The sequence below is a fragment of the Ranitomeya imitator genome, chromosome 3 (assembly GCF_032444005.1).
Source record: "Ranitomeya imitator isolate aRanImi1 chromosome 3, aRanImi1.pri, whole genome shotgun sequence".
NCBI classification, from domain to species: Eukaryota; Metazoa; Chordata; class Amphibia; order Anura; family Dendrobatidae; genus Ranitomeya; species Ranitomeya imitator.
In genome coordinates, this window is record NC_091284.1 from 200,201,773 (window position 1) to 200,229,390 (window position 27,618).

A 27,618-nucleotide genomic window follows, 5' to 3' on the forward strand; every position below is an offset into this window, starting at 1 on the left:
GGGAATTTAGAATGTGAGCCTTATCGGGGACAGCGATGATAATGTGTGCAACCTGTAAAGCGCCTCGGAATATGTTAGCGCTATATAAAAATAAAGATTATTATTAAAGATTATTAAGATAGGATTAGATACACGGCTCAGCACCGTATCACACAGGATAGGATTAAATACACGGCTCGGCAGTCACTATCTAATCCTCTCCTATACACTCCTCTCCCCCTGCATGGGTCGCTCTCCATGGGTCACTCTCCTCTCCTATGCACTCCTCTCCCCCCTGCATGTCTTTTCCCATTGTGGTTTATTATTGTTGCAGGAGACGAGGGAGTCAGGGATTATGCATTCGGTAAGTATGGTTTAATTAAAATTAATAAAGGATGTTATTCTGGCTGTGTCTTTATTTACAATACAACTATAGGATTAGTAATGGATATGTGTCTTATAGATGCCTTTCCATTACTAAGCCGTGAGCTTGATGTCACTGGTCAATATAAAGGTGACATCAACCCCCCAAATATGAACCCCACTTGCTACTGCTACAGGGCAAGTGGGAATTGCCAGGCAAAGCGCCAGAAAAGGCGCATCTAATAGGCGCCTGAGAGCTGATGTATTTAGCCTGTGGGGGGACAATATCCATGGCCCCTTCCTAATCTTATTAATGTCAGCCCGCAGCAGTCTGCATAGCATTTACTGGTTATTAATAGTGATGAGCGAATATACTTGTTACTTGAGACTTCTCGAGCACGGGAAGCTGAAGGCGAGGGACATGACCAGACACCGGGAATGTAAGTATGTAGTGTTTATTTTTTTACATTTACAACGGTAACCAGGGTAAACATCGGGTTACTAAGCGCAGCCCTGCGCTTAGTAACCCGATGTTTACCCTGGTTACCAGTGACGACATCGCTGAATCGGCGTCACACACAAAGTGCTGGACTTTCCCAAGCGACCAACGATCTCCCAGCAGTGGCCTGATCGTTGGTCGCTGTCACGCATAACAATTTCCTTAACGATATCGTTGCTACGTCACAAAAAGCAACGATATCGTTCAGCGTGACGGTACCTTAAGTGTACAGTTGTGAGTGTGAGCCCCCCCCCCCCAGACTAGCACAATGCCATATGGATCACAGAAAAATGCCGCCATATATATATATTTATCACATAATACTCCCATAAAGACCACACATTATGGATTTATGTGTGATCTACATGGTGGTATTGTGTGTGATCTATATGACGGTATGTGAGCAGTATATGGCGGTATTATGTGAGCAGTATATGGCGGCATTATGTGAATCATATATGTGAGAACACTTTGGGGGTATTGTGTGATCTACAGTATATTACTGAGAAGTATATGATGGTATTGTGTGTGATGTATATGGTGGTATTATGTGTGATCTATATGGCGGTATTATCTTCAGAAAGGGGACCCATTCTATGGTGGTTCTGGCTGATCACCTGCACGCGGGTCTGGGGTAATAGAGGGGGCACCATGACCTCCAGTTAGGCCGGTTTCACACGTCAGTGGCTCCGGTACGTGAGGTGACAGTTTCCTCACGTACCGGAGCCACTGACACACGTAGACGCATTAAAATCAATGCATCTGTGCAGATGTCATTGATTTTTTGCGGACCGTGTCTCCGTGTGCCAAACACGGAGACACGTCAGTGTTCGTGGGAGCGCACGTATTACACGGACCCATTAAAGTCAATGGGTCCGTGTAAAACACGTACTGCACACGGACGTTGTCCGTGTACAGTCCTTGTGCCGTGCAGGAGACAGCGCTCCAGTAAGCGCTGTCCCCCCACATGGTGCTGAAGCCGCGATTCATATCTTCTGTGCAGCAGCGTTTGCTGCAGAGAAGATATGAATAATCCATTTTTTTTTTGTGGTTTTTCGTGTATAAAATAAAGCTTCATGTCGCCACCGACTGCGCATCTCCCTCGTTGGCTGTCGCTGCTTCCTGTCCTGGCCGCACCTTCTACTGTATGCAGTCACGTGGGGCCGCCGATTACAGTCATGAATATGCGGCTCCACCTCCCATAGTGGTGGAGCCGCATATTCATTACTGTAAATGAGCGGCCCCATGTGACCGCATACAGTAGATGGTGCGGCCAAGAGAGGAAGCAGTGACAGCCAACGAGGGAGCTGGGTGAGTATTTTCAGGACAGCGCTCTATGTACAATCCCTGGCTGCTCCGCGCACCAAACATGGTGCCCCCCACAGACCAGCACACTGCGCTCCTGAAATACTCTGTGCTGATGTCACCCTGCTTCCTCCACCATATATATCCCAGAATCCTTGCTGCCTGCCATCCTCTGACCGTCGACTTGTCGGTATAACTTTGCAGTCACTAACAAAATGGCTGCACAATATGTTCCTAAATCTCATCATCTCTTATCCCTTAGCAAACGCCCAGGAGGAGAGGAGAGGAGACATCACACACGTCAGCAGACTCCGCCCATTATTACTGCAGTGCTGTAATGTGAGCTAGTTGTACACTAGATTTTTTTCCAATTTCAGTAGCTGCCCCCCCCTAGTGTTTAAAAGTGGAAATGCCAAACCTTTTAAAAAAAATTTCATTTCAATTTTTATTAAATGTACAAACAAATCATTATATTTTTTTAAGAAAATGTAAACATTAATTCTTTACATTTTTTTCAATTGGTGGTAAAAAAAATTTTTTGATTGCACTTTCCCTTTAAACATGCCCCACTTAGGCTATGTGCACACGTTCAGGATTTCTTGCAGAAATTTCCTGACAAAAACCGGACATTTCTGCCAGAAATCCGCATGCGTTTTTTTTGCGTTTTTTTTTTTTCCGGAGCTTTCCCAATGCATTAAATAGCGGAAAAACACGAAAAATCCGTAAAATTAATGAACATGCTGCTTTTTTTTTTACCACAATGCGTTTTTTTTCACAGAAAAAAAACGCATCATGTGCACAAAAATTGCGTAATGCATTCTAAATGATAGGATGCATATGTATGCGTTTTTTGTGTGCTTTTATCGCGAAAAATCCTGAACGTGTGCACATACCCTTACGGTTGGTATTCCCAGTTACCATGACCCAGTTACCATGAAATCTGCTTTCCTAAAGTTCCATATTTTTGCATCTCCCTTTTGAATGTTTGAAAACTAGCTTTGTATGTACAAGAAACAGAAAAAGAACAACGTCACGAGTTTAGGAATTTTGCAATATTCTGAATTTTTTGCAGCACTTTGATTTTTTTTTTTTTAATAATAAAGCACATTTGGTAATGTCATGATCAGACTGATATAGACAATCATGTTTCTAGGTCATTTTACTGTACAATGAAAGCTGTAAGAACAAAATCTAAAAATAATGGAATTGCATTTTTTTTTCACCATTTCAACACTCTTGGAATTTTTTTCACGCGTTTCAATATGTTATGTGGTAAAATGAATGTTGCCATTCAAAACTAACTTGTCCAACAAAAAATGTCTGTAGCAATGAAAAAAATAGTTATGGCTCTTGAAAGAAGGCAAGAAAGGGGAAAAAAAAATCCCTGGTCCTTTTAATAGGTTACTAAAAAAAATAATAAAAAAAACTACTTAATTAAAACCTGACATACAGTGTATGTTTCGCTGTTTAATTGCAGCCATTTGGTAAATTCAAAAAAGTTTATTTTTCTCATTACGCCCTTACCGACATAGGGCGTAATAGTACGCCAATGTCGGTATCCCCCGCTTTGATGTGGGCTCCAGATGTGAGCCCACATCTTTTTCTGTTTTGAACAGCTGACATGTGTCCACAATAGCCACATGAGTGGAATCACGATCCACCCGCAGGTTTTAACCAGTTATATGCCGCTGTCAAATCACGCTTCTGGCCATCGGTCCGGAAATACAGGTGAACCCGTCATGCGATTGGGGGTCATCGGTTCATAGGCATGACAGCCAGAGGTCTGGTTCAGTGCCAGATTGCCATGAGCGCCACCCAGTGGTCGGCGCTCAAAGCATGTCAGTATACCTTCTACATGGAGGCGATCTGAACATCGCTTCTATGTAGCAGATCTGATTGAATTGTGCCAGCTTCTCGTCTCCTATAGAGACTATTAAAGCCTGGCAAAAAAAAAAAAAAGTTCAAATCGCCCCACTTTTGCCCCATTCAAAATAAACTAATAAAATAAAATCAAGCCTACATATATTTGGTATCTTCGTGTACAAAATCGCCCATTCTAGCAATAAAAAAAAAAAAAAAGGATTAACCTGATCGCTAAGCGACGTAGCAATAGTCAAAAAGCCAGAACTGTGTTTTTTTTGGTCGCCGCGACATTGCATTAAAATTCAAAAACTGGTGATCAAAAGAACGTATCTGCACCAAAATGGTATAATTAAAAACGTCAGCTCGGCTCTCAAAAAGTAATCCCTCACCCAACCCGAGATCACAAACAATGGAGACCTACGGGTATTGGAAAATTGTGCAATATTATAATTATGATTTATTTATTTTTATTTTTTTTAAGCAAAGTTTGGAAATTTCTTTCACCACTTAGACATCTTTGGTGTCTATGAACTCGTAATGACCTGGATAATCACAATGGCAGGTCAGTTTTAGCATGTAGTGAACCTAGCAAAAAAGCCAAACAAAAAACAAGTGTGGGATTGCATTCTTTTCGCAATTTCACCGCACTTGGACTTTTTTTTCCCTTTTTGTAGTACACGACATGGTTAAAACCAATGGTATCGTTCAAAAGTACAACTCGTCCCGCAAACAATAAGCCCTCACATGGTCATATTGAAAAATAAAAAAGTTATGGCTCTGGGAAGGAGGGGAGCGGAAAACGCAAAACCGAAAAAACCTCTGGTGATTTATGGGGGGCCCAGGATGGATACGGGGGGGGTGGGGACAGGATGGATATATATGAGGGGGCCAGGATGACATATGTGGGAGGGGCAGGACGAGGGACCAGGCTGAATATATTGAGAGCCAGGATGCATATTTATGGCACAGCCAGGATGTGTGTGTGTGTATATATGTGTGTGTATATATATATATATATCGGTACAAGAGACCAGGTGGAAATAAATATATATATTTACAGCCCACGAAGTATATAACACAGGCGACGTAGTATATAACACTGGCCACATAATATATAGCACAGCCCACGCAGTATATAGCAGCCACGTAGTATATAGCACAGGCCATGCAGTATATAGCAGCCACGTAGTATATAACAGTGGCCACGTAATATATAGCACAGCCCACGGAGTATATCACACAGCCCACGCAGTATATAACACTGCCTATGTAGTATATAGCAGCCACGCGGTATCTAACACAGCCCACGTAGTATACAGCAGTGTGGGCACCATATCCCTGTCAAAAAAAATTAAAATAAAAAATAGTTATATACTCACCCGGCGGGATCCTCTGAAGCTCCGGCGATACGCGCGCGGCTGCCGCCATCCTCCGTTCCCAGGATGCATTGCGAAATTACCCAGATGACTTAGCGGTCTCGTGAGACTGCTAAGTCTTCTGGGTAAGTTCGCAATGCATCGCCGGGAACGGAAGATGGCGGCGAGCGCATCGTCGGACAACGGAGGGTGAGTATAGCAGGTTTTTTGTCTTTTTATTATTTTTAACATTAGGTCTTTTTACTAATGATGCCACATAGGCAGCATCAATAGTAAAAAAGTTGGGGACACACAGGGTTAATAGCAGCGGTTACGGAGTGCGTTACCCGCGGCATAATGCGGTCCGTTACCGCCGGCATTAACCCTGTGTGAGCGGTGACTGGAGGGAAGTATGCGGGCGCCAGGCACTGACTGCGGGGAGGAAGGAGCTGCCATTTTCTTCCGGACTGTGCCCGTCGCTGATTGGTCGTGGCTGTTTTGCCGCGACTAATCAGCGACTTGGATTTCCATGACACAGAGGCCGCGACCAATGAATATCCGTGACAGACAGACGGAAGTGACCCTTAGACAATTATATAGTAGATATATATATGTATTTTTTTTCTCATTAATGTACACTCTGCACCCCATTTTGACTGAAAAAAACAGAAAAGTAGAAATGTTTGCAAATTTAATAAAAAAGAAAAACTGAAATATCACATGGTCATAAGTATTCAGACCCTTTGCTCAGACACTCATATTAAAGTCACATGTTGTCCATTTCCTTGTGATCCTCCTTGAGATGGTTCTACTCCTTCATTGGAGTCCAGCTGTGTTTAATTAAACTGATAGGACTTGGTTTGGAAAGGCACACACCTGTCTATATAAGGCTAGGGTCACATTGCGTTAGTGCAACCCGTTTAGCGCTAGTGGGTTGCGCTAACGCAATGTTTTTAATGTGGCCGCGTCCTGGGGTCGCGGTAACGTCCCCGCTCTCGCAGATCCCCGATCTGCGAGAGCGGGGAACGGACCGCGGGTGCGCCAGCAAACACCGGCGCGTCGCTAGCGCGTGCCGAACTTGGCACGCGCTAGTGCTGCGCGTTCCCATTGCCGTGAATGGGCGCGCTAACGGACGCGTTGCACGGCGTTAATTTCGCCGTGCAACGCTGTTCGTTAGCGCTTTCCCATTAACGCAATGGGAACCAAGCCTAAGACCTCACAGTGCATGTCAGACCAAATGACAATCATGAGGTCAAGAGATCTGGCCAAGGAGCTCAGAGACAGAATTGTGGAAAGGCACAGATCTGGCCAAGGTTACAACACAATTTTGTGCAGTACTCAAGGTTCCTAAGAGTTTAGTGGCCTCCACAATCCTTAAATGGAAAACATTTGGGACCACCGGAAGTCTTCCTAGATCTGGCTGTCCAGCCAAATTGATCGATCGTGGGAGAAGAGTCTTGGTGAGAGAGGTAAAGAATAACCCCAAGATTACTGTGGCTCCGCTCCAGAGTTGCAGTGGGGAGATGGGAGAAAGTTCCACAAAGTTAACTATCACTGCAGCCCTCCACCAGTATTGTCTTTATGGCAGAGTGGCCCGACGGAAGCCTCTCCTCAACACAGGACATATGAATGCCCGCATAGTTTGCTAAAAAACACTTTAAGGACTCCCAGACCATGAGAAATAAGATTCTATGGTCTGGTGAGACGAAGATAGACCTTTTTGGTGATAATTCTAAGTGGTTTGTGCATAGAAACCAGGCACTGCTCACCACCTGCCCAATACAATCCCAACAGTTAAACGTGGTGGCAGCATCATGCTATGAGCGTGTTTTTCAGCTGCAGGTACAGGACGACTGGTTGCCATTGAAAGAAACATGAATACTGCCAAGTACAGCGATATCCTGGATGAAAACCTCTTCGAGAGTGCTCTAGACCTCTGTCGTGTTGGAAAGTGAACCTTTGGTCAAGTCTATGACCCTAAGCACACAGCTAAAATAATAAAGGAGTGGCTTCAGAACAACTCTGTGGCCATTCTTGACTGGCCCAGCCAGAGCACTGACCTAAACCCAATTGAGCATCTCTGGAGAGACCTGAAAATGGCTGTCCACCATCCAACCTGACGGAACTGGAGAGGATCTGCAAGGAACAATGGCAGAGGATCCCCAAATCCAGGTGTGAAAAACTTGTTGCATCATTTGAAAGAAGACTCATGGCTGTACTAGCTCAAAAGGGTGCTTCTACTCAATACTGAGCAAAGGGTCGGAATCCTTATGACCATGTGATATTTCAGGGTTTTTTTATATATAAATTTGCAAAAATTTCTGCTTTTTTTTTTTCTGTCAAGATGGGGTGCAGAGTGTACATTAATGAGAAAAAATGAACTTTTTTGAATTTACCGAATGGCTGCAATGAAGCAGTGAAATTTTGATGGGGTCTGAATACTTTCCGTACCCACTGTATAAAAAGAATAGTACATGGAAAGTCACGTTTGTATTAAATACTTTGTATAAAGAAATCTTTGACTATTGTCATGTCAGATGTCCTAAACATCCTTTTGTGAATTCAACTTTCTCTTGTAGGTAAAAGAACTTCAAGAGCAGAAGCTCGTCCTCCAGGAACAAGTGAGAGAGATGGAGAAAAAGCTAGGCGAATTGAGAGCAACCTACAGGGAAAGCAAGGCCCAGCTTGCAGCTCAAAAGTTAAAAGAGGAGGAGCATGTAAAGACAATAGAAGGGTACCAAACTTGAAGAAATTCATGTTACTTTTGATATGTTTAGATGACTTTAATGTAGTTTTTATATATTTTTTTTTTTTTTTTTTAGTTTCCAAAGGGAAATACAGAAGTTCGAAATGACAGACTGGAAAGAGGAAGAAAGACGTCTGACAGAAGAGGCAAATAAATTACGTCAAGAATTAGAATCTTCACATAAAGGGCGAGATTCTTTACAAAATGTAGGTCACAATCTGGATTCTTGATGTGTCAAGTCTACACCCACGCTCACACTTGGTTTACTTTCAGGTGATAGAAAGCTACAAGAAGAAAATGGAACAGATGTCCAGTAGAATGAACGTAAGTGAAGTCTCCAGGCTACAATAAATAAAACTGAGGGACTCGTCACCTCTGAAGTAATCTGGAAGTCATTGGACACAATGACAAAGCTTCTAAAACTGCATTATAAACCAAAAGCTGTTAGTACCATTAACCTCTCATTTACACATTTATCTGAATTCAAGCAATTTCACACAGTAGGAATACGGATGCACCTATACACATTGACCACTGGTAATTAGTCTATAGATTGATTCCTTACTATGCAACCGTGGGAAGCGAGTTCATACACCAGTATTTCAAGTATTGTATCTAATCGTTAGCAAAGCACACTTACGTTAACAGGGTAAATAAAAAGGGTACATATATAAAGTCAAAAAGTATAATAAATAATCCGTATGGATGTATACCCTGAGAACACCCAGTGTGCCAATGGTGTAGTGAAAACCACTACATTACTTAGAAAGAGTCATGCTCATCCCATAGAATAAATCCCAAAGAGCAATCACCACAGAGAATGTAATCATATAATGTTTTATTATTTATCAATAACAGACCATACAAAAATACCATTAAATTTAAAATTACAAAAATACATATATATATATATATATATATATATATATATATATATATATGTGCTTAAAATTGTGTTAAAATATATATGAATAAGCTAAATACAGCAGTGCCTGTGGCTATCAGGTGGCCCTATAATATAATTTGTGTGTCCATATAATAATCCTAATGGCCCAATGTGGTCAAATCAGCTGCGCTGATGAAAATGAAAAAAAGAGGGGGGAAAAAGTAAGTGTGGAAATTTATAAATTGTTTGTGCAATATAAGTAGTGCATAGTAAAATTGTGCACAATTAAGATGATACAAAATCAAGTGTAGTGAAAAAAACGCCGATAAGAGGACCGTACAGGAGGGCACTTACTTGTATACGTAATATATATGAGATTGCAGGGACCACCAGTAGCACTCCAGGGCACCCCGACGCGCGTTTCGGACGCTTGTTCCTTCGTCAGGGGTCCCCCCCCCACATATATATATATATATATATATATATATATATATATATATATATATATATATGTATGTATTTTTGTAATTTTAAATTTAATGGTATTTTTGTATAGTCTGTTATTGATAAATAATAAAACATTATATGATTACATTCTCTGTGGTGATTGCTCTTTGGGATTTATTCTATGGGATGAGCATGACTCTTTCTAAGTATTGTATCTAAGCAGACTCCAACATTAAAAGGGTTGCTCACCCCTTTAAAACATTTCCTTACCACGCCCATGAGGTTGGGGGAAAGTCTTATACCGCAGTGGCATCACTTTTATACACTCAGTACTGTGTGGTCCACCAGTGTCTGGGCCCATGTAGAAAGTGATTCACAACCTCTTAAACCCCCTTCTGCCAGGTGACTGAATAGTACGTCAGCTGGCAGTATCCCCCACTTTGAGGTGGACTCCGGTGGTGAGCCCACCTCAAAGCCGCGACATGTCAGCTGTTTTCAACAGCTGACACGTGCCCGCAATAGCCGTGAGTGGAATCGCGATCTGCCTGCATTTAACAAGCGCTGCCAGCCACACGGCGGGAAATACGCGCACCGCTGACCCCTGTCACGTGATTGGAGGTAATCGGTTACGTTGCCATCACAAAACAGGTCTCCTAAAGACCTCTGTGGTTATTGATGACTGATTGCTATGAGTGCCACCATGTGCTCGACGCTTATAGCAATGCTGTAATTCAGCTACATAGTCGTGATCTGTGCATCACCTCTATGTAGTAGAGGTGATCGAGTGGTGGATGCTTCTAGCCTCCCACGGAGACTATTGAAACATGCCAAAATTTAAAAAAAGTGTTTAAAATTATTAAAAAAAAAGTTTAAATCGCCCCAATCAAAATAGAAAAATCAAACCTACACATATTTGGTATCGCCCCGTTCAGAATCGCCCGATCTATGAATAATAAAAAAAAAAAAAAAAAGATTAACCTGATCGCTAAACGGCTTAGGGAGGGGAAAAAAAAATCAAAACCCCAGAATTAGGTTTTTTGGTCACCGCGACATTGCATTAAAATGCAATAACGGGCAATCAAAAGATCGTATCTGCACAAAAGTGGTCTCATTAAAAACGTCAGCTCGGCACACAAAAAAAGCCCTCACCCAACCCCAGCCCACAAAAACTGGAGACGCTACAGGTCTTGAAAAACTGCGCGTTTTTCTTATTTTTTCTAGCAAAGTTTGGAATTTTTTTTCACCACTTGGATAAGAAATAACCTAGACATATTTGGTGTCTATGAACTCATAATGACCTGGAGAATCATAATCGCCAGTCAGTTTTAGCATTTAGTGAACCTAGCAAACAAGAAACAAGTGTGGGATTGCACTTTTTTTGCAATTTCATCACACTTGGAATTTTTTTCCCATTTTCTGTTACACGACATGCTAAAACCAATGAGGTCATTCAAAAGTGCAACTCGTCCTGCAAAAAATAAGTCCTCACATGGCCATATTGACGGAAAAATAAAAGTTATGGATCTGGAAAGAAGGGGAGCGAAAAATGACCAAGTACACGTGCTCTGTTCATTATGGTGTGGCCAAACATTTAAGTGCGCCTTCCCATCTGCTGGTTTTCACTCAATCCTACACACAATCTTTTCCTATTCTTTGACAGCTGTGCCTTCATAGAACCCCAGAAGGGTGGAGATAAATGTAAAATAGCTTATCTAATGTATGGTTTAATTAAAAAGTCCATACCCTTTAGTGGACAGGGTGGCCTGTGCTTGTCCTGCACGTTGGTTAGCGCCTTACACTCTGCAGACAGTGCGCTCTGTTTTGGCTCATCACTTCTAATTAGTCAGGGAGGGAGCAGACTCACAGTGGACAAAGAAAAATATTGCACTGTAAGAAGTGTTCATACTGAGCATACGTAAGAATTGACCAAGCACATGCTCAGTAGAGCAAGACTGGATCAACTCCTTAAACTGATGTCATTGATGACTCTTCGTTTCAGGGTGGTAGTGAACGCAGCCTCTTCCCCTGATGACAATTCCTTTGAGCATTCTAGCATGCGCTGACAATTCTCAAATGAACCCTCATCAAAACAGACAAGGGTAAAAAAGAAATAGCCGTTAGGGGCAAGAGTAGGGTCTTTTTAACCAAATTAGAAACACTTATATTACAATGGAGACATTAAGATGGAAATCAATATTAGACCACCCCTTTTAATTACAATGACTAGATGTTCTATTTTAGCAGAGGGGGGGGGGGGGTGTTGTTGGAGAAAGATCTGCCTGAATTTCAGGTCTGTTGTAGCTTTATATGTGAATTTTGGGTCTCTCGCAGACACAGATATACACATCGATCTGTACATGTCTCCACAATGAGTCTGTGGATTGTGTTATACCACTTTAGGATTTAGAGGCGCAGGCCTGTCATGAAGCGGCTACGGGACAAGCTTTAAAGGAGGACTCTCTGGAAAGAGAAGCTGCCCTACAAGAGCTGAAAGTGGTTGCTAAGGATGTAAGTCACCAATGTGCATATGGATATTACACCTGTCCTGTGTAAGCATCTGCTACAGCTGTAAAACGTGAACTATTCCCTTGTTTCAGTTGGCCTCACAAAACCAGGACCTTGTGGAGTGCAATCTCACATTGCAAGAACAAGTTCGCCTCGCCTCACTAAGGGCACAGCCATCAAATGTGGAGGGCAGTCATCTCTTCACATTATGTAAAGAAATGAATCGCTGCCAGAAGGATTTGAGATCTATATGCTGTTTACTGAGCCAAAGAGTACAGGGTGTAGACCCGAACTTGTCCATCTTACTAGGAGTAAACTGTGAGTCTGCCGGCCTTTATTTTATCATATTTTTTTCTCTCCTTATAACCATTGTGCTGAGCCAGTTGTATCCAAAAAGTATAATTTCTCCTTCCGGAGATCGACATGCTAAACATGCCGAGATGAGGAGACTTAAAGCTGCAATGCTCCTCTGGGTAATATGCTAATTATGGAAATTGTCTCTTCAGAGAGGAAGAGAGCTAGAACTCTAGTGCCACCTATTGGAAGGTAGCAATCCTACAAGTCAATGTTGACCCTTTAACGAGCCTTGTCACATGACTTACAGTAGGATAATAGCCAAACCAGAATCTCAATTTGCAGACACTGTGTTTCGAGGTACTGTGGAGATCGACATGCTAAGCATGCCGAGATGAGGAGCCAGTTGTACTGATTGTATTTAATGTCTGCCTTTTATAGTGGAATATATCCTACTTAGGGTTTCTGTAATATACAGTGGGGCAAAAAAGTATTTAGTCAGTCAGCAATAGTGCAAGTTCCACCACTTAAAAAGATGAGAGGCGTCTGTAATTTACATCATAGGTAGACCTCAACTATGGGAGACAAACTGAGAAAAAAAAATCCAGAAAATCACATTGTCTGTTTTTTTATCATTTTATTTGCATATTATGGTGGAAAATAAGTATTTGGTCAGAAACAAAATTTCATCTCAATACTTTGTAATATATCCTTTGTTGGCAATGACAGAGGTCAAACATTTTCTGTAAGTCTTCACAAGGTTGCCACACACTGTTGTTGGTATGTTGGCCCATTCCTCCATGCAGATCTCCTCTAGAGCAGTGATGTTTTTGGCTTTTCGCTTGGCAATACGGACTCTCAACTCCCTCCAAAGGTTTTCTATAGGGTTGAGATCTGGAGACTGGCTAGGCCACTCCAGGACCTTGAAATGCTTCTTACGAAGCCACTCTTTCGTTGCCCTGGCGGTGTGCTTTGGATCATTGTCATGTTGAAAGACCCAGCCACGTTTCATCTTCAATGCCCTTGCTGGTGGAAGGAGGTTTGCACTCAAAATCTCATGATACATGGCCCCATTCATTCTTTCATGTACCTGGATCAGTCGTCCTGGCCCCTTTGCAGAGAAACAGCCCCAAAGCATGATGTTTCCACCACCATGCTTTACAGTAGGTATGGTGTTTGATGGATGCAACTCAGTATTCTTTTTCCTCCAAACACGACAAGTTGTGTTTCTACCAAACAGTTCCAGTTTGGTTTCATCAGACCATAGGACATTCTCCCAAAACTCCTCTGGATCATCCAAATGCTCTCTAGCAAACTTCGGACGGGCCCGGACATGTACTGGCTTAAGCAGTGGGACACGTCTGGCACTGCAGGATCTGAGTCCATGGTGGCGTGGTGTGTTACTTATGCTAGGCCTTGTTACATTGGTCCCAGCTCTCTGCAGTTCATTCACTAGGTCCCCCCGCGTGGTTCTGGGATTTTTGCTCACCGTTCTTGTGATCATTCTGACCCCACGGGGTGGGATTTTGCGTGGAGCCCCAGATCGAGGGAGATTATCAGTGGTCTTGTATGTCTTCCATTTTCTAATTATTGCTCCCACTGTTGATTTCTTCACTCCAAGCTGGTTGGCTATTGCAGATTCAGTCTTCCCAGCCTGGTGCAGGGCTACAATTTTGTTTCTGGTGTCCTTTGACAGCTCTTTGGTCTTCACCATAGTGGAGTTTGGAGTCAGACTGTTTGCACAGGTGTCTTTTTATACTGATAACAAGTTTAAACAGGTGCCATTACTACAGGTAATGAGTGGAGGAAAGAGGAGACTCTTAACCCCTTCCCGACCTTTGACGCATACGCTGCGTCATGAAAGTCGGTGCCATTCCGACCCATGACGCAGCATATGCGTCATGGAAAGATCGCGTCCCTGCAGGCCGGGTGAAAGGGTTAACTCCCATTTCACCCGATCTGCAGGGACAGGGGGAGTGGTAGTTTAGCCCAGGGGGGGTGGCTTCACCCCCTCGTGGCTACGATCGCTCTGATTGGCTGTTGAAAGTGAAACTGCCAATCAGAGCGATTTGTAATATTTCACCTAAAAAACTGGTGAAATATTACAATCCAGCCATGGCCGATGCTGCAATATCATCGGCCATGGCTGGAAACACTTATGTGCACCCACCCCACCCCTCCGATCGCCCCCCCAGCCCCCCGATCTGTGGTCCGCTCCCCTCCGTCCTGTGCTCCGCTCCCCCGTCCTCCTGTCCGCTTCCCCGTGCACCAATCACACCCCCTGTGCTGCAATCAAACCCCCCCGCACTCCGATCCCCCCCCCCCCCGCACACAGCGACCCCCCCGTGCTCCGATCCACCCCCCCCGCACAGCGATCCCTCACCCCGTGCTCCAATCCTTCCCCGTGCTCCAATCCTCCCTCCCGTGTTCCGATCCACCCCCCCCCATGATCCGATCCACCCCCCCGTGCTCCGACGCCCCCCCCCGTGCCCTGATCTCCCCCCCCTTATACTTACCTGGCCGCCCGAGGTCCGTCCGTCTTCTTTCCTGGGCGCCGCCATCTTCCAAAATGGCGGGCGCATGTGCAGTGCGCCCGCCGAATCTGCCGGCCGGCAGATTCGTTCCAGAGTGAATTTTGATCACTGAGATAGGTTATATCTCAGTGATCAAAATAAAAAAAATAGTAAATGACCCCCCCCCCCCTTTGTCACCCCCATAGATAGGGACAATAAAAAAAATAAAGAATTTTTTTTTTTTCACTAAGGTTGGGGTAAGAACTAGGGTTAGGGGTAGGGTTAGGGGTAGGGCTAGGGTTAGGGCTAGGGTTAGGGTTTCGGTATGTGCACACGTATTCTGGTCCTATGCGGATTTGAAAAATCCACAGTGCTAAACCGCTGCCAATTTATCGTGGATTTACCGCGGTTTTTCTGCGCATTTCACTGCGGTTTTACAACTGCGATTTTCTATTGGAGCAGTTGTAAAACCGCTGCGGAATCCGCAGAAAGAAGTGACATGCTGCGGAATGTAAACCGCTGCGTTTCCGTGCAGTTTTTCCGCAGCATGTGTACAGCGATTTTTGGTTCCCATAGGTTCACATTGAACTGTAAACTCATGGGAAACTGCTGCGGATCCGCAGCGTTTTCCGCAGCGTGTGCACATACCTTTAGAATTAGGCTATGTGCACACGGTGCGGATTTGGCTGCGGATCCGCAGCAGAGTTCCATCAGGTTTACAGTACCATGTAAACATATGGAAAATCAAATCCGCTGTGCCCATGGTGCAGAAAATACCGCGCGGGAACGCTGCGTTGTATTTTCCGCAGCATGCCAATTCTTTGTGCGGATTCCGCAGCGTTTTACACCTGTTCCTCAATAGGAATCCACAGGTGAAATCCGCACAAAAAACACTGGAAATCCACGGTAAATCCACAGGTAAAACGCAGTGCCTTTTACCCGCGGATTTTTCAAAAATGATGCTGAAAAATCTCATACGAATCCGCAACGTTGACACATAGCCTTAGAGTTGGGTTGGAATTAGGGTTGTGGTTAGGGTTAGGGGTGTGTTGGGGTTAGGGTTGTGGTTAGGGGTGTGTTGGGGTTAGGGTTGTGATTAGGGTTACGGCTACAGTTGGGATAAGGGTTAGGGGTGTGTTGGAGGTAGAATTGAGGGGTTTCCACTGTTTAGGCACTTCAGGGGGTCTCCAAACGCAACATGGCGCCACCATTGATTCCAGCCAATCTTGTATTCAAAAATTCAAATGGTGCTCCCTCACTTCCGAACCCCGACGTGTGCCCAAACAGTGGTTTACCCCCACATATGGGGTACCAGCATACTCAGGACAAACTGCGCAACAATTACTGGGGTCCAATTTCTCCTGTTACCCTTGAGAAAATAAAAAATTGCTTGCTAAAACATCATTTTTGAGGAAAGAAAAATGATTTTTTATTTTCACGGCTCTGCGTTGTAAACGTCTGTGAAGCACTTGGGGGTTCAAAGTGCTCACCACATATCTAGATAAGTTCCTTGGGGGGTCTAGTTTCCAAAATGGGGTCACTTGTGGGGGGTTTCTACTGTTTAGGCACACCAGGGGCTCTGCAAACGCAACGTGACGCCCGCAGACCATTCCATCAAAGTCTGCATTTCAAAAGTCACTACTTCCCTTCTGAGCCCCCACGTGTGCCCAAACAGTGGTTTACCCCCACACATGGGGTATCAGCGTACTCAGGAGAAACTGGACAACAACTTTTGTGGTCCAATTTCTCCTGTAACCCTTGGGAAAATAAAAAATTCTGGGCTAAAAAATTATTTTTGAGGAAAGAAAACGTATTTATTATTTTCACTGCTCTGTGTTATGAACTTCTGTGAAGCACTTGGGGGTTCAAAGTGCTCACCTCACATCTAGATAAGTTCCTTTCGGGGTCTAGTTTCCAAAATGGGGTCACTTGTGGGGGGTTTCTACTGTTTAGCCACATCAGGGGCTCTGCAAACGCAACGTGACGCCCACAGAGCATTCCATCAAAGTCTGCATTTCAAAACGTCACTACTTCACTTCCGAGCCCCAGCATGTGCCTAAACAGTGGTTTACCCCCACATATGGGGTATCAGCGTACTCAGGAGAAACTGGACAACAACTTTTGGGGTCAAATTTCTCCTGTTACCCTTGGGAAAATAAAAAATTGCGGGCTAAAATTCATTTTTGAGAAAATAATTTATTTTTTTTATTTTCATGGCTCTGCGTTATAAACTTCTGTGAAGCACTTGAGGGTTCAAAGTGCTCACTACACATCTAGATTAGTTCCTTTGGGGGTCTAGTTTCCAAAATGGGGTAATTTGTGGGGGATCTCCAATGTTTAGGCACACAGGGGCTCTCCAAACGCGACATGGTGTCCGCTAATGATTGGAGATAATTTTCCATTTAAAAAGCCAAATGGCATGCCTTCCCTTCTGAGCCCTGCCGTGCGCCCAAACAGTGGTTTACCCCCACATATGGGGTATCTGCATACTCAGGACAAACTGGACAACAACATTTGTGGTCCAATTTCTCCTATTACCATTGGCAAAATAGGAAATTCCAGGCTAAAAAATCATTTTTGAGAAAAGAAAAATTATTTTTTATTTTCATGGCTCTGCATTATAAACTTCTGTGAAGCACCTGGGGGTTTAAAGTGCTCAGTATGCATCTAGATAAGTTCCTTGGGGGGTCTAGTTTCCAAAATGGGGTCACTTGTGGGGGAGCTCCATTGCATAGGCACACAGGGGCTCTCCAAATGCGACATGGTGTCCGCTAACAATTGGAGCTAATTTTCCATTCAAAAAGTTAAAAGGCGCGCCTTCCCTTCCGAGCCCTTCCGTGTGCCCAAACAGTGGTTTACCCCCACATATGAGGTATCGGCGTACTCGGGAGAAATTGCTCAACAAATTTTAGGATCCATTTTATCCTATTGCCCATGTGAAAATGAAAAAATTGAGGCGAAAATAAATTTTTTGTGAAAAAAAAAGTACTTTTTCATTTTTACGGATCAATTTGTGAAGCACCTGAGGGTTTAAAGTGCTCACTAGGCATCTAGATAAGTTCCTTGGGGGGTCCAGTTTCCAAAATGGGGTCACTTGTGGGGGAGCTCCAATGTTTAAGCACACAGGGTCTCTCCAAACGCGACATGGTGTCCGCTAACGATGGAGATAATTTTTCATTCAAAAAGTCAAATGGCGCTCCTTCCCTTCCGAGCCTTACCATGTGCCCAAACAGTGGTTTACCCCCACATGTGAAGTATCGGTGTACTCAGGAGAAATTGCCAAACAAATTTTAGGATCCATTTTATCCTGTTGTCCATGTGAAAATGAAAAAATTGAGGCTAAAAGAATTTTTTTGTGAAAAAAAAGTACTTTTTCATTTTTACGGATCAATTTGTGAAGCACCTGGGGGTTTAAAGGGCTCACTATGCATCTAGATAAGTTCCTTGGGGCGTCTAGTTTCCAAAATGGGGTCACTTGTGGGGGAGCTCCAATTTTTAGGCACACGGGGGCTCTCCAAATGTGACATGGTGTCCGCTAAAGAGTGCAGCCAATTTTTCATTCAAAAAGTCAAATGGCGCTCCTTCCCTTCCAAGCCCTGCCGTGCGCCCAAACAGTGGTTTACCCCCACATATGAGGTATCAGCGTACTCAGGACAAATTGGACAACAACGTTCAGTTTCTCCTTTTACCATTGGGAAAATAAAAAAATTGTTGCTGAAAAATCATTTTTGTGACTAAAAAGTTAAATGTTCATTTTTTCCTTCCATGTTGCTTCTGCTGCTGTGAAGCACCTGAAGGGTTAATAAACTTCTTGAATGTGGTTTTGTGCACCTTGAGGGGTGCAGTTTTTAGAATGGTGTCACTTTTGGGTATTTTCAGCCATATAGACCCCTCAAACTGACTTCAAATGTGAGGTGGTCCCTAAAAAAAATGGTTTTGTAAATTTCGTTGTAAAAATGAGAAATCGCTGGTCAAATTTTAACCCTTATAACTTCCTAGCAAAAAAAAATTTTGTTTCCAAAATTGTGCTGATGTAAAGTAGACGTGTGGGAAATGTTATTTATTAACTATTTTGTGTCACATAACTCTCTGGTTTAACAGAATAAAAATTCAAAATGTGAAAATTGCGAAATTTTCAAAATTTTCGCCAAATTTCCGTTTTTATCACAAATAAACACAGAATTTATTGACCTAAATTTACCACTAACATGAAGCCCAATATGTCACGAAAAAACATTCTCAGAACCGCTAGGATCCATTGAAGCGTTCCTGAGTTATTACCTCATGAAGGGACACTGGTCAGAATTGCAAAAAACGGCAAGGTCTTTAAGGTCAAAATAGGCTGGGTCATGAAGGGGTTAAAGAAGTTACAGGTCTGTGAGAGCCAGAAATCTTGATTGTTTGTTTCTGACCAAATACTTACTTTCCACCATAATATGCAAATAAAATGATAAAAAACAGACAATGTGATTTTCTGGATTTTTTTTTCTCAGTTTGTCTCCCATAGTTGAGGTCTACCTATGATGTAAATTACAGACGCCTCTCATCTTTTTAAGTGGTGGAACTTGCACTATTGCTGACTGACTATATACTTTTTTGCCCCACTGTATGGGGCTTTAGGAAGTTTTCAGATTCTCCCAACACACATTAATGTACGGTAATTGTGGCAAAAATAATTTTTTGCAATTGGGTTCCATTATTTCAAATCTTGCGTCGTTTGCCTTCTAAAACTACTTTGTTGCACTGTCTATTGCTGGCTGCAGAATTCGTTAACTATGAAACAGTGAACCTGCTATCATGGTCTGATGAGGATTTTCTGGGCCGCTCTCGGGTGATTTATGACCACAGACTGGATTTCAAGTTGACTCTGGCATTTTACATGCTCTTTGGTTCCCTGCAAACTGCAAAATTCATAACGAAACCTATTTGGAAAAAGTAATTTTTAGCACCAATTACATACATTTAAGTATTTAAAAAAAAATGCCTCAAAGATAGGACAACCCCCCCCCCCCCCCCCCTTTTTTTTATAGCAATAATCAAGGCAAAACAATGAATGGCATCTTCTTTTGGATATGGCTGCATGATGATCGGGTGTCCGTTTTCATGCGTCTAATCTGCAATACCAAGAACAGATGCAGGCATGGATCACCTTAGGCACCTGGATGAGAAAATAAAGGCACTGTAACATTCCTCGTTCTTCTGTCAGTGGGGGTCGGCCCCATTGATTGCACATTGATCTCTTGTCCTATTACCCCTTTAACCCCTTAACGACCGCCGATACGCCTTTTAACGGCGGTAGTTAAGGATACTTAAACCACAGCGCCGTTAATTAACGGCGATGTGGAAAAAGTGTAAAGCTCCCCCCAGAGTCAGATTTTCTCCGGGGTCTCGGGTGCCGGGGGTAGCCGAGACCCCAGAGAACATGATTTGGGTCGGTTTTTACTGACCCCCTGGGTTGCGATCGTCGGTAATTAACAGTTTACCGTTGAATGCACAAAAAAAATTAAAGCATGATCTGCCATTTAATTTCTCTCTCCTCTGATGTGATCGCACATCAGAGGAGAGAGAAATAGGGTCTCTGATCGCCCCCCGATACTTATCAGTGTCTCTCGGCGTCCATGGGTCCTTCCGCTTCCTCCCCCCGTGGGCGCCGCCATCTTTTACCGGAATAAAAATTGCGGGCGCATGCGTCCGCTGATATCTGCTGGCCGATACTCAGCAGATCTCAGGGTCTCGGCTGCCGGGGGTAGCAGAGACCCCAAAGAACATAATTCTTTGGGGCGGTTTTGTGACTGCCGCAACTAAGTGTAGCTGCGGCCGCAAAAAAAACAAAACATCAGAGGAGAGAGAAATGGGGTTCCCGATTCCCCTCCCCACTATACTTACCAGTGCCTCCCGGTGCTCCTCTGCCCTCCTGCTTACTCCGGTGGGTGCCGCCATCTTTATCAGGGAAAAAATGGCCCACCGAGATCTGCTCGGCAACAATAGGAAGAATTTTCCTATTGGTTCATTTTTGTCACTGTGATAAACCCTATCACAGTGATCAAAATAAAAAAAATTAAAAACAATAGTAAATCATTCCCCCTTATCACCCCTTTAGTTAGGGAAAAATAATAAAAGAAAGAAAATGTATTTATTTCCATTTTCCCATTAGAGTTGGGGTTGGGGCTAAAATTAGGGTTAGGATAAGGCTTCTTTTACATTTACCGTGGTTTTGCTTCCCGTTTTTGCAGTCCCAATAGATTTCTATTGGGCCGCAATAATTCTATGGAGCGCCGTATGGCCGTGAGGGCCGTATTTACGGCTGTGAAATATCGATCCTGCTCGATATTTTTCACGGCCAACGGACACTGCTCCCATTGTAATTCAATGGGGCCGCAAAAACAACGGATGGTTGTTTTTGCGGTGCACCGTGACTTCCTGTTTTGCGGACCGCCTTTTTTCTTTTTCCAATACTTTTGCCATTGTATTGCAAACCTGAAAAACGGTATTCTGCAAGATTTTTGCTGTCCGTTATTGCTGCAGACCATGAAAATTGCGGCAATACAGCCCACAAAAAGACCTGCAATAACGGGCCGCAAAAAACCCGGTAAATGTAAGAGGCCTTAGGCTACTTTCACACTTCCGTCTTTTCAGATCCGTCACAATCCGTTGATTTTTTGAGAATGCAGGATCCTGCATTTTCCCATAGACTTGTATTAGCAAAGGATTGTGACGGATGGCCATCCGTTTCATCCGTCGTGCACTGGATCCGTCGTAAAATAGTGGTCTGTCGTGCAGAGAAAACGTTCATTGTAATGTTTTTTGTGCACCTCGGAAAATTGGTCAGCGATGCATCCTGCGCTGCCCGTTGTCGGCTCCAATGGATGCCTATGGGCGCAGGATCCGTCGCTGACCGTCACGCAGGAATCCAGCGACGGATCCAGTTTTTCTCTTCTGAGCATGCCCGGAACGATTTTCAAATCCGGGAAAAAGTGTGTCTGTCTCTCTCATTTAATTCCGGAAATTTCTCTACGACGGATCCGTCATTACACTGGATTCGTCGCACACGTTTTTCCCTATTTTCATGACGTCCGTCTATCCGTCATTTTGCTGCACCACGACGGACCCCAGAAAACGGAAGTCTGAAAGTAGCCTTAAGCTGCATTCACAGCCTGCAGAGAGAAGCAGGTGACACCTGGAAAGCCAGAGAAAGAGCAGGACAGCTGACAGGATAGTGATTAAGGTGGGGGAAGGAGGGATGGCAAGAATGTTGTTCACAAAGCGGGAGAGAAGTAGCATGCACACAACAGGGATCATATATCCGTCCCCATATATCTCTTCTGTGATCTCCCATAGTTCAGCACACAGCTCTCCTGAAATACTCTGCTCCGGTCACCCTACTCCTTCCCCTATATATCTCCTCTATGACCCCCATAGACCAGCACACTGCTCTCCTGAAATACTCTGTGCTGCAGTCAACCTGTAAATTCCCCCATATATCTCCCTCTGTGACCCTGGAGGTGACTCTCTCCCCATGGGTGCTGGCTCTCTCTCTCCATGTGTGCTCTCCATACCCCTGTGCCTGTTCGCTCACGCTCCTATGCACTCCTCTCCCCCCTGCATGTCTCTCTCCCCATGGGTCGCTCTCCATCCTCTACCCCTCACTCCCCATGGGTCGCTCTCGCTCCTATGCACTCCTCTCCCCCTGCATGTCTCTCTCCCCATGGGTCGCTCTCCCCCTGCATGTCTTTCCCCATTGCGGACACACAGCTCAGAGTGTGCGACAACAGGAGCTGCGGGGGTCATGCTGTCACATGTCGCCGCTCAAAACTCGCCACGCGCAAAACTCACCACATGCAAAACTAGGCTCTCGCAAAACTCGCCACACGTGCAAAGCTCACCTCATGGAAAACTCGCCACACGCAAAACTTGCACACGCGGAAAAATTGCCACATGCACAAAAGTTGCAACACATGCAAAAGTTGCCTCACACAAAACTTGCACATACTCAAAACGCACCACACATAAAACTCGCCATCTGCAAAACTCACCATGCGCAAAACTTGCTGCACACAACTTGCTACACTAACCTGTCACATGCAACTCAACACACAAAAAGTTGCTACACGCATGTCGTCACACAACTCATCTCACAAAAGTCGCTACATGCATGTCGCCACACGCAACTCAACACACACAACTTGACACATGAAACTCGCCCTAAAACACACACAAGTCTGGTATTATCCTTCAAAAATAAAAATCTGATTAATAAGAAACTACAAGAGCAACAAAAGTACCATATAGGAAATCCGGCAGCTGTCAGTCACATGACCTGTCTATTATGTGTATGTGTGAGCTAATATATACTGCCAGGGGGGAGGGCTTCCTATTGGCTGGGGATTTATCAGGCTGCCAATTTAGCTTACAAATACTGAGGTAAAAATACTGACCAAATAACGTGTGAATGAGGTCTAATACAGGAGGAGATGACATACAGATATATACTATGTACAGGGGAGATGACACACAGGTATATACTATATACAGGAGGAGATGACACACAGATATATACTATATAGAGGAGGAGATGACACACAGGTATATACTATATACAGGGGAGATGACATACAGGTATATACAGGATACAGGAGGAGATGACACAGATATATACTATATACAGGAGAGATGACACAGATATATACTATATAGAGGAGGAGATGACATACAGGAATATGCTATATATAGGAGGAGATGATATACAGGTATATACTATATACAGGGGAGATTACATACAGGTATATACTATATACAGGAGATGACACACAGATATATACTATATACAGGGGAGATGACACACAGGTATATACTATATACAGGAGGAGATGACATACAGGTATATACTATATACAGGAGATGACATACAGGTGTATACTATATATAAGGGAGATGACAGACGTGTATATACTGAGGTGAAAATGAGAGGTGTGTGAGTGCAAAATGAGAGGAGTGATGGAAAATAGTGGAGTGATCGGAAAATGACAGATTTGATGTCGAAATGACAAGTGTTAGGGGGGAATGAGAGGAGTGAGGGGGAAAAGAAGAGGTGCGAGGGGGAAAATGAGAGGGGTGAGGGGGAAAATGAAAGATTTGATGGGGGAAAATGAGAGGCGTGATGGGAAAATAAGAGAAGTGAGGCGCTATAACTAACCACAGATATTTACTATGCCCAGGCAACGCCGGGCTCTTCAGCTAGTACACATATATATTGCATTGTATGAGACCTGACCGTGTTACACAGGCAGATCGACTGTTAATCAGCTGCTGGCTGAGTCTTAACAAGCCACCGTATCTGACAGACCCGGAGGTCATGACGTGACCTCCGGGCCCATGACAATGCTCGGATCCCCTGTGATGTGATCAGATCTCATTATGGAGGTGAGTAAGGCAGTGGTCTCCCTCTATCATCTAGATAGCGGCATCTAGAAAATAGAAAAGGGTTAACATCATTGGGACCTGATCCAGTCCGGAGGATGTCACCGGTCGGAGCTGTCGTTCTGCACCGGAATTGCAGCGCTTGCAGGACCCTGGGGGTCCAGAGTGCTGCCAAACTAACTGTTGATAAACTTTGCTGCTGCTCAGAGCCCACACAAGCACCGACCTTTATCTACATTGGGTAGTCGGGAAGTGGTTAAACAAAATATTATTAAATTGACCATATATGAAGCTGAGGTGACTTAAAGTTTAAAAGATTTTCTGGGAAAAAGTCCTTCAGAGTATAAATTTGTTTGAAATCATGTAAAAATGAGTTCCTGTGTTCTTATTTTATTAATTTCTCTACTTCATGCATATAAATTCAGAACAGTGACGTTGCATGAGACTGTATAGCCTTTCGTTCACTTAATTCCTTTTGTTTTGTTTGTTTTTTTTGTTCTTTGAATGGCCGTATTAAATAATTCTTATGGAAAAATAACTTTCAACTTGGATATTCTGTTTTATCCCCCTCCAGCTAATACAGGATTGGATGCACAGGAAGAAGACTTTGATTTTTTCACTGTTGAAAAATATCTCCATGGAGTAGAGATGTTGAAGAGAGACATAGAGGAGCTTCGCACTACCATCAGTGACTGTTATGCACAAGATATGGGAGATAATTGTATCACTCAGTAACTGCCTGAGCAGTCTAGAAAAAGTTGGTGCTCATGAGAAAACTACAGTGCCTGTGACCGCTGCAGCTAGTCACTTGGCTCCGCAGGGCTTATGAGGAAGTCTCGTGAGACTGCTGAGCCCAGTGATTGGCTGTAGCTGACGTGCGCTTTAGTTGTGACGTCATGGCTGCAATCTGTCACAGTGGAAGAATAATGCTCAATTTGTTCTTTTTAGCCTCTTGAAACCTATGAAATAAAAAAAATAATGTTGCTTGGAAATCCCATTAAACTTTTTTTTATATGCAAAGGTCTGTGGGCTGTATTTGTCAAGGTATATCTGACCTTACAAGAACATGGTCTGATCAAACCACATCTCCTAGGCAGGAGGGAAGCAAAAGAGTATACAGACATTACAGCATGGGATCACGGCTGATTCTTCTTGTGAAGTAAATCATTTCACTGTCTGTTATTAGATAATACTTCAAAGAAAGAATCAGCTGTGATCCCTTGCTGACCTGTCTGTACACTCTGTTTTGTCTCCTTACCTACCCAGGAGTTGGGGTATGAACAGACCATGTTCCTGAACACAGCCATTACACAGTACACAGCAGGGGCACAGTTACAAGATTATCTCAGCACAGGAACATTTTATTTAAGCACATCCAGTTGTGAAAATTATTTTTCCAAGATGTAGTGATTATATAATACAGCTAAGAGAAACTAATATAAAATATAACTTTTATTAATATATTCCTAAAAAACTACCCCAAGAAAAACAATAAAGACGTGATATAGTGCATATTAAAATCTCACTTTCTCAGCTAAAGCGTCCATCCGGACTAGCATATCATAGGGATATAGTACCTCTTTCACACAAGAGTCCCTGAAAATAAACAATAACCACTTCTGATTAGATAGGATGCCTAATCAAGAAAATAGTAAAATAGACCGTGAATAGATAAATCCCCGCATCATACACGATGCTCTTATTAGAGGGATACAAAACACTGTCTCTATGTAGACTTCTTAACCTGATGCACAGGGACAAATAGGGCTATATGTTTAAGGGTCAGATGTGGACTGCCCTTGTAAGGGCGGGAGTTTTGGGACTAGGGCCATACTAGCCTATACAGGGCATATTAGGCTTGTATGTCATCCACTCCCTCTATGGAACCTGGCTGTTTGGAAATTAGGAGGAGATGATCGGTACCTGCACAGTCGATGGGTGAGATCCTTCCTTTTATTCTGATTTTTTGGTGTAGTTGATAACACATGCACCAAACGGACTGCACCAACGGAATGTGAACTCTTCCTAAGGTTCTCTGGCTACGTTCACTTCTGCATCAGGAGATAACTGCATTAAGTTGAAGATATCTGACAGCATGTGCATGGTCTAAGTAAAGGTACTGTCACACTAGACGATATCGCTAGCGATCCGTGACGTTGCAGCGTCCTCGCTAGCGATATCGTCCAGTGTGACAGGCAGCAGCGATCAGGCCCCTGCTGGGAGATCGCTGGTCGGGGAAGAAAGTCCAGAACTTTATTTCGTCGCTGGACTCCCCGTAGACATCGCTGAATCGGCGTGTGTGACACCGATTCAGCGATGTCTTTGCTGGTAACCAGGGTAAACATCGGGTAACTAAGCGCAGGGCCGCGCTTAGTAACCCGATGTTTACCCTGGTTACCATCCTAAAAGTAAAAAAACAAACACTACATACTTACCTACAGCCGTCTGTCCTCCAGCGCTGTGCTCTGCTCTCCTCCTGCTCTGGCTGTGAGCGTCGGTCAGCCGGAAAGCAGAGCAGTGACGTCACCGCTCTGCTTTCTGGCTGCCCGGCGCTCACAGCCAGACCAGAGAAGCAGAGCGCCGAGGACAGACGGCTGTAGGTAAGTATGTAGCGTTTGTTTTTTTACTTTTTAGGATGGTAACCAGGGTAAACATCGGGTTACTAAGCGCGGCCCTGCGCTTAGTTACCCGATGTTTGCCCTGGTTACCGGGGACCTCGGGATCGTTGGTCGCTGGAGAGCTGTCTGTGTGACAGCTCTCCAGCGACCAAACAGCGACGCTGCAGCGATCCGGATCGTTGTCGGTATCGCTGCAGCGCCGCTATGTGTGACGGTACCTTAAGACAGATGTACTTTACCTTCTGATCCTGCACACATACGATCATCTGCTGCTACATCCTCATTAGTGGTGCTAGCCTCCTGATACAAATGTTAAATTCAGCACTTGTTTATATAAAAGTATTCAGTGCATTAATAAGGGTTCACACCATACTAGATAATTGCATCTGACCACTGGCAGACCCACAATACCAAATATCAAGAGCTATAGCCTTCTCTGGCTAAGCTGCGATGGAGCTCTTTTTTTCACTGTGACTTTTTTCCAGTTCTCTGCAAGGTGCCCAATTGGTAGTAGCATGGTGCTGAGAAAATCAATGTGGTATTCTTGTCATTTCCTAGTGGTGTGCCATTATCTGGATTTGTCATGCAAAATGTTCAGAAATATCCAGCTTTATAGAACATATCATTTAAGAACAAAGTGTAAAAAGCTTGATTTTTCCATCATTTAATCCATAGAGCTGAGATCAGGCTTCGTTTTTTGTTTTTTTTTTATCCAAAAACTGCATTTTAGCTGCACTTGTTCTGCACCTAAAATTACACTATTGTACAATGAATGCGTGTATTGGTCTAGATCAGCGTTTCCCAAACCCTCTTCCCAACACATGTTTT

The 27,618-nt window shown here is 43.7% G+C and overlaps 1 protein-coding gene across 2 annotated transcripts in view; it reads left to right on the forward strand.

Annotated features, from left to right (window-relative positions):
* Positions 1–25,192, forward strand: part of CEP85 (centrosomal protein 85) — a 124,658-nt gene extending 99,466 nt beyond the window's left edge. The window contains exons 7-12 of one of the 2 annotated variants that reach the window (XM_069761745.1): positions 7,944–8,098; positions 8,187–8,316; positions 8,384–8,434; positions 11,844–11,951; positions 12,041–12,266; positions 24,747–25,041. In XM_069761745.1, the coding sequence (XP_069617846.1) occupies positions 7,944–8,098; positions 8,187–8,316; positions 8,384–8,434; positions 11,844–11,951; positions 12,041–12,266; positions 24,747–24,907 (831 nt within the window). In that variant the 3' untranslated portion in view covers positions 24,908–25,041. Of the gene's footprint in view, positions 1–7,943; positions 8,099–8,186; positions 8,317–8,383; positions 8,435–11,843; positions 11,952–12,040; positions 12,267–24,746 lie in introns of both variants that reach the window. The other variant, XM_069761746.1, reaches the window with a different exon arrangement.
* The last annotated feature ends 2,426 nt before the right edge of the window (positions 25,193–27,618 follow it).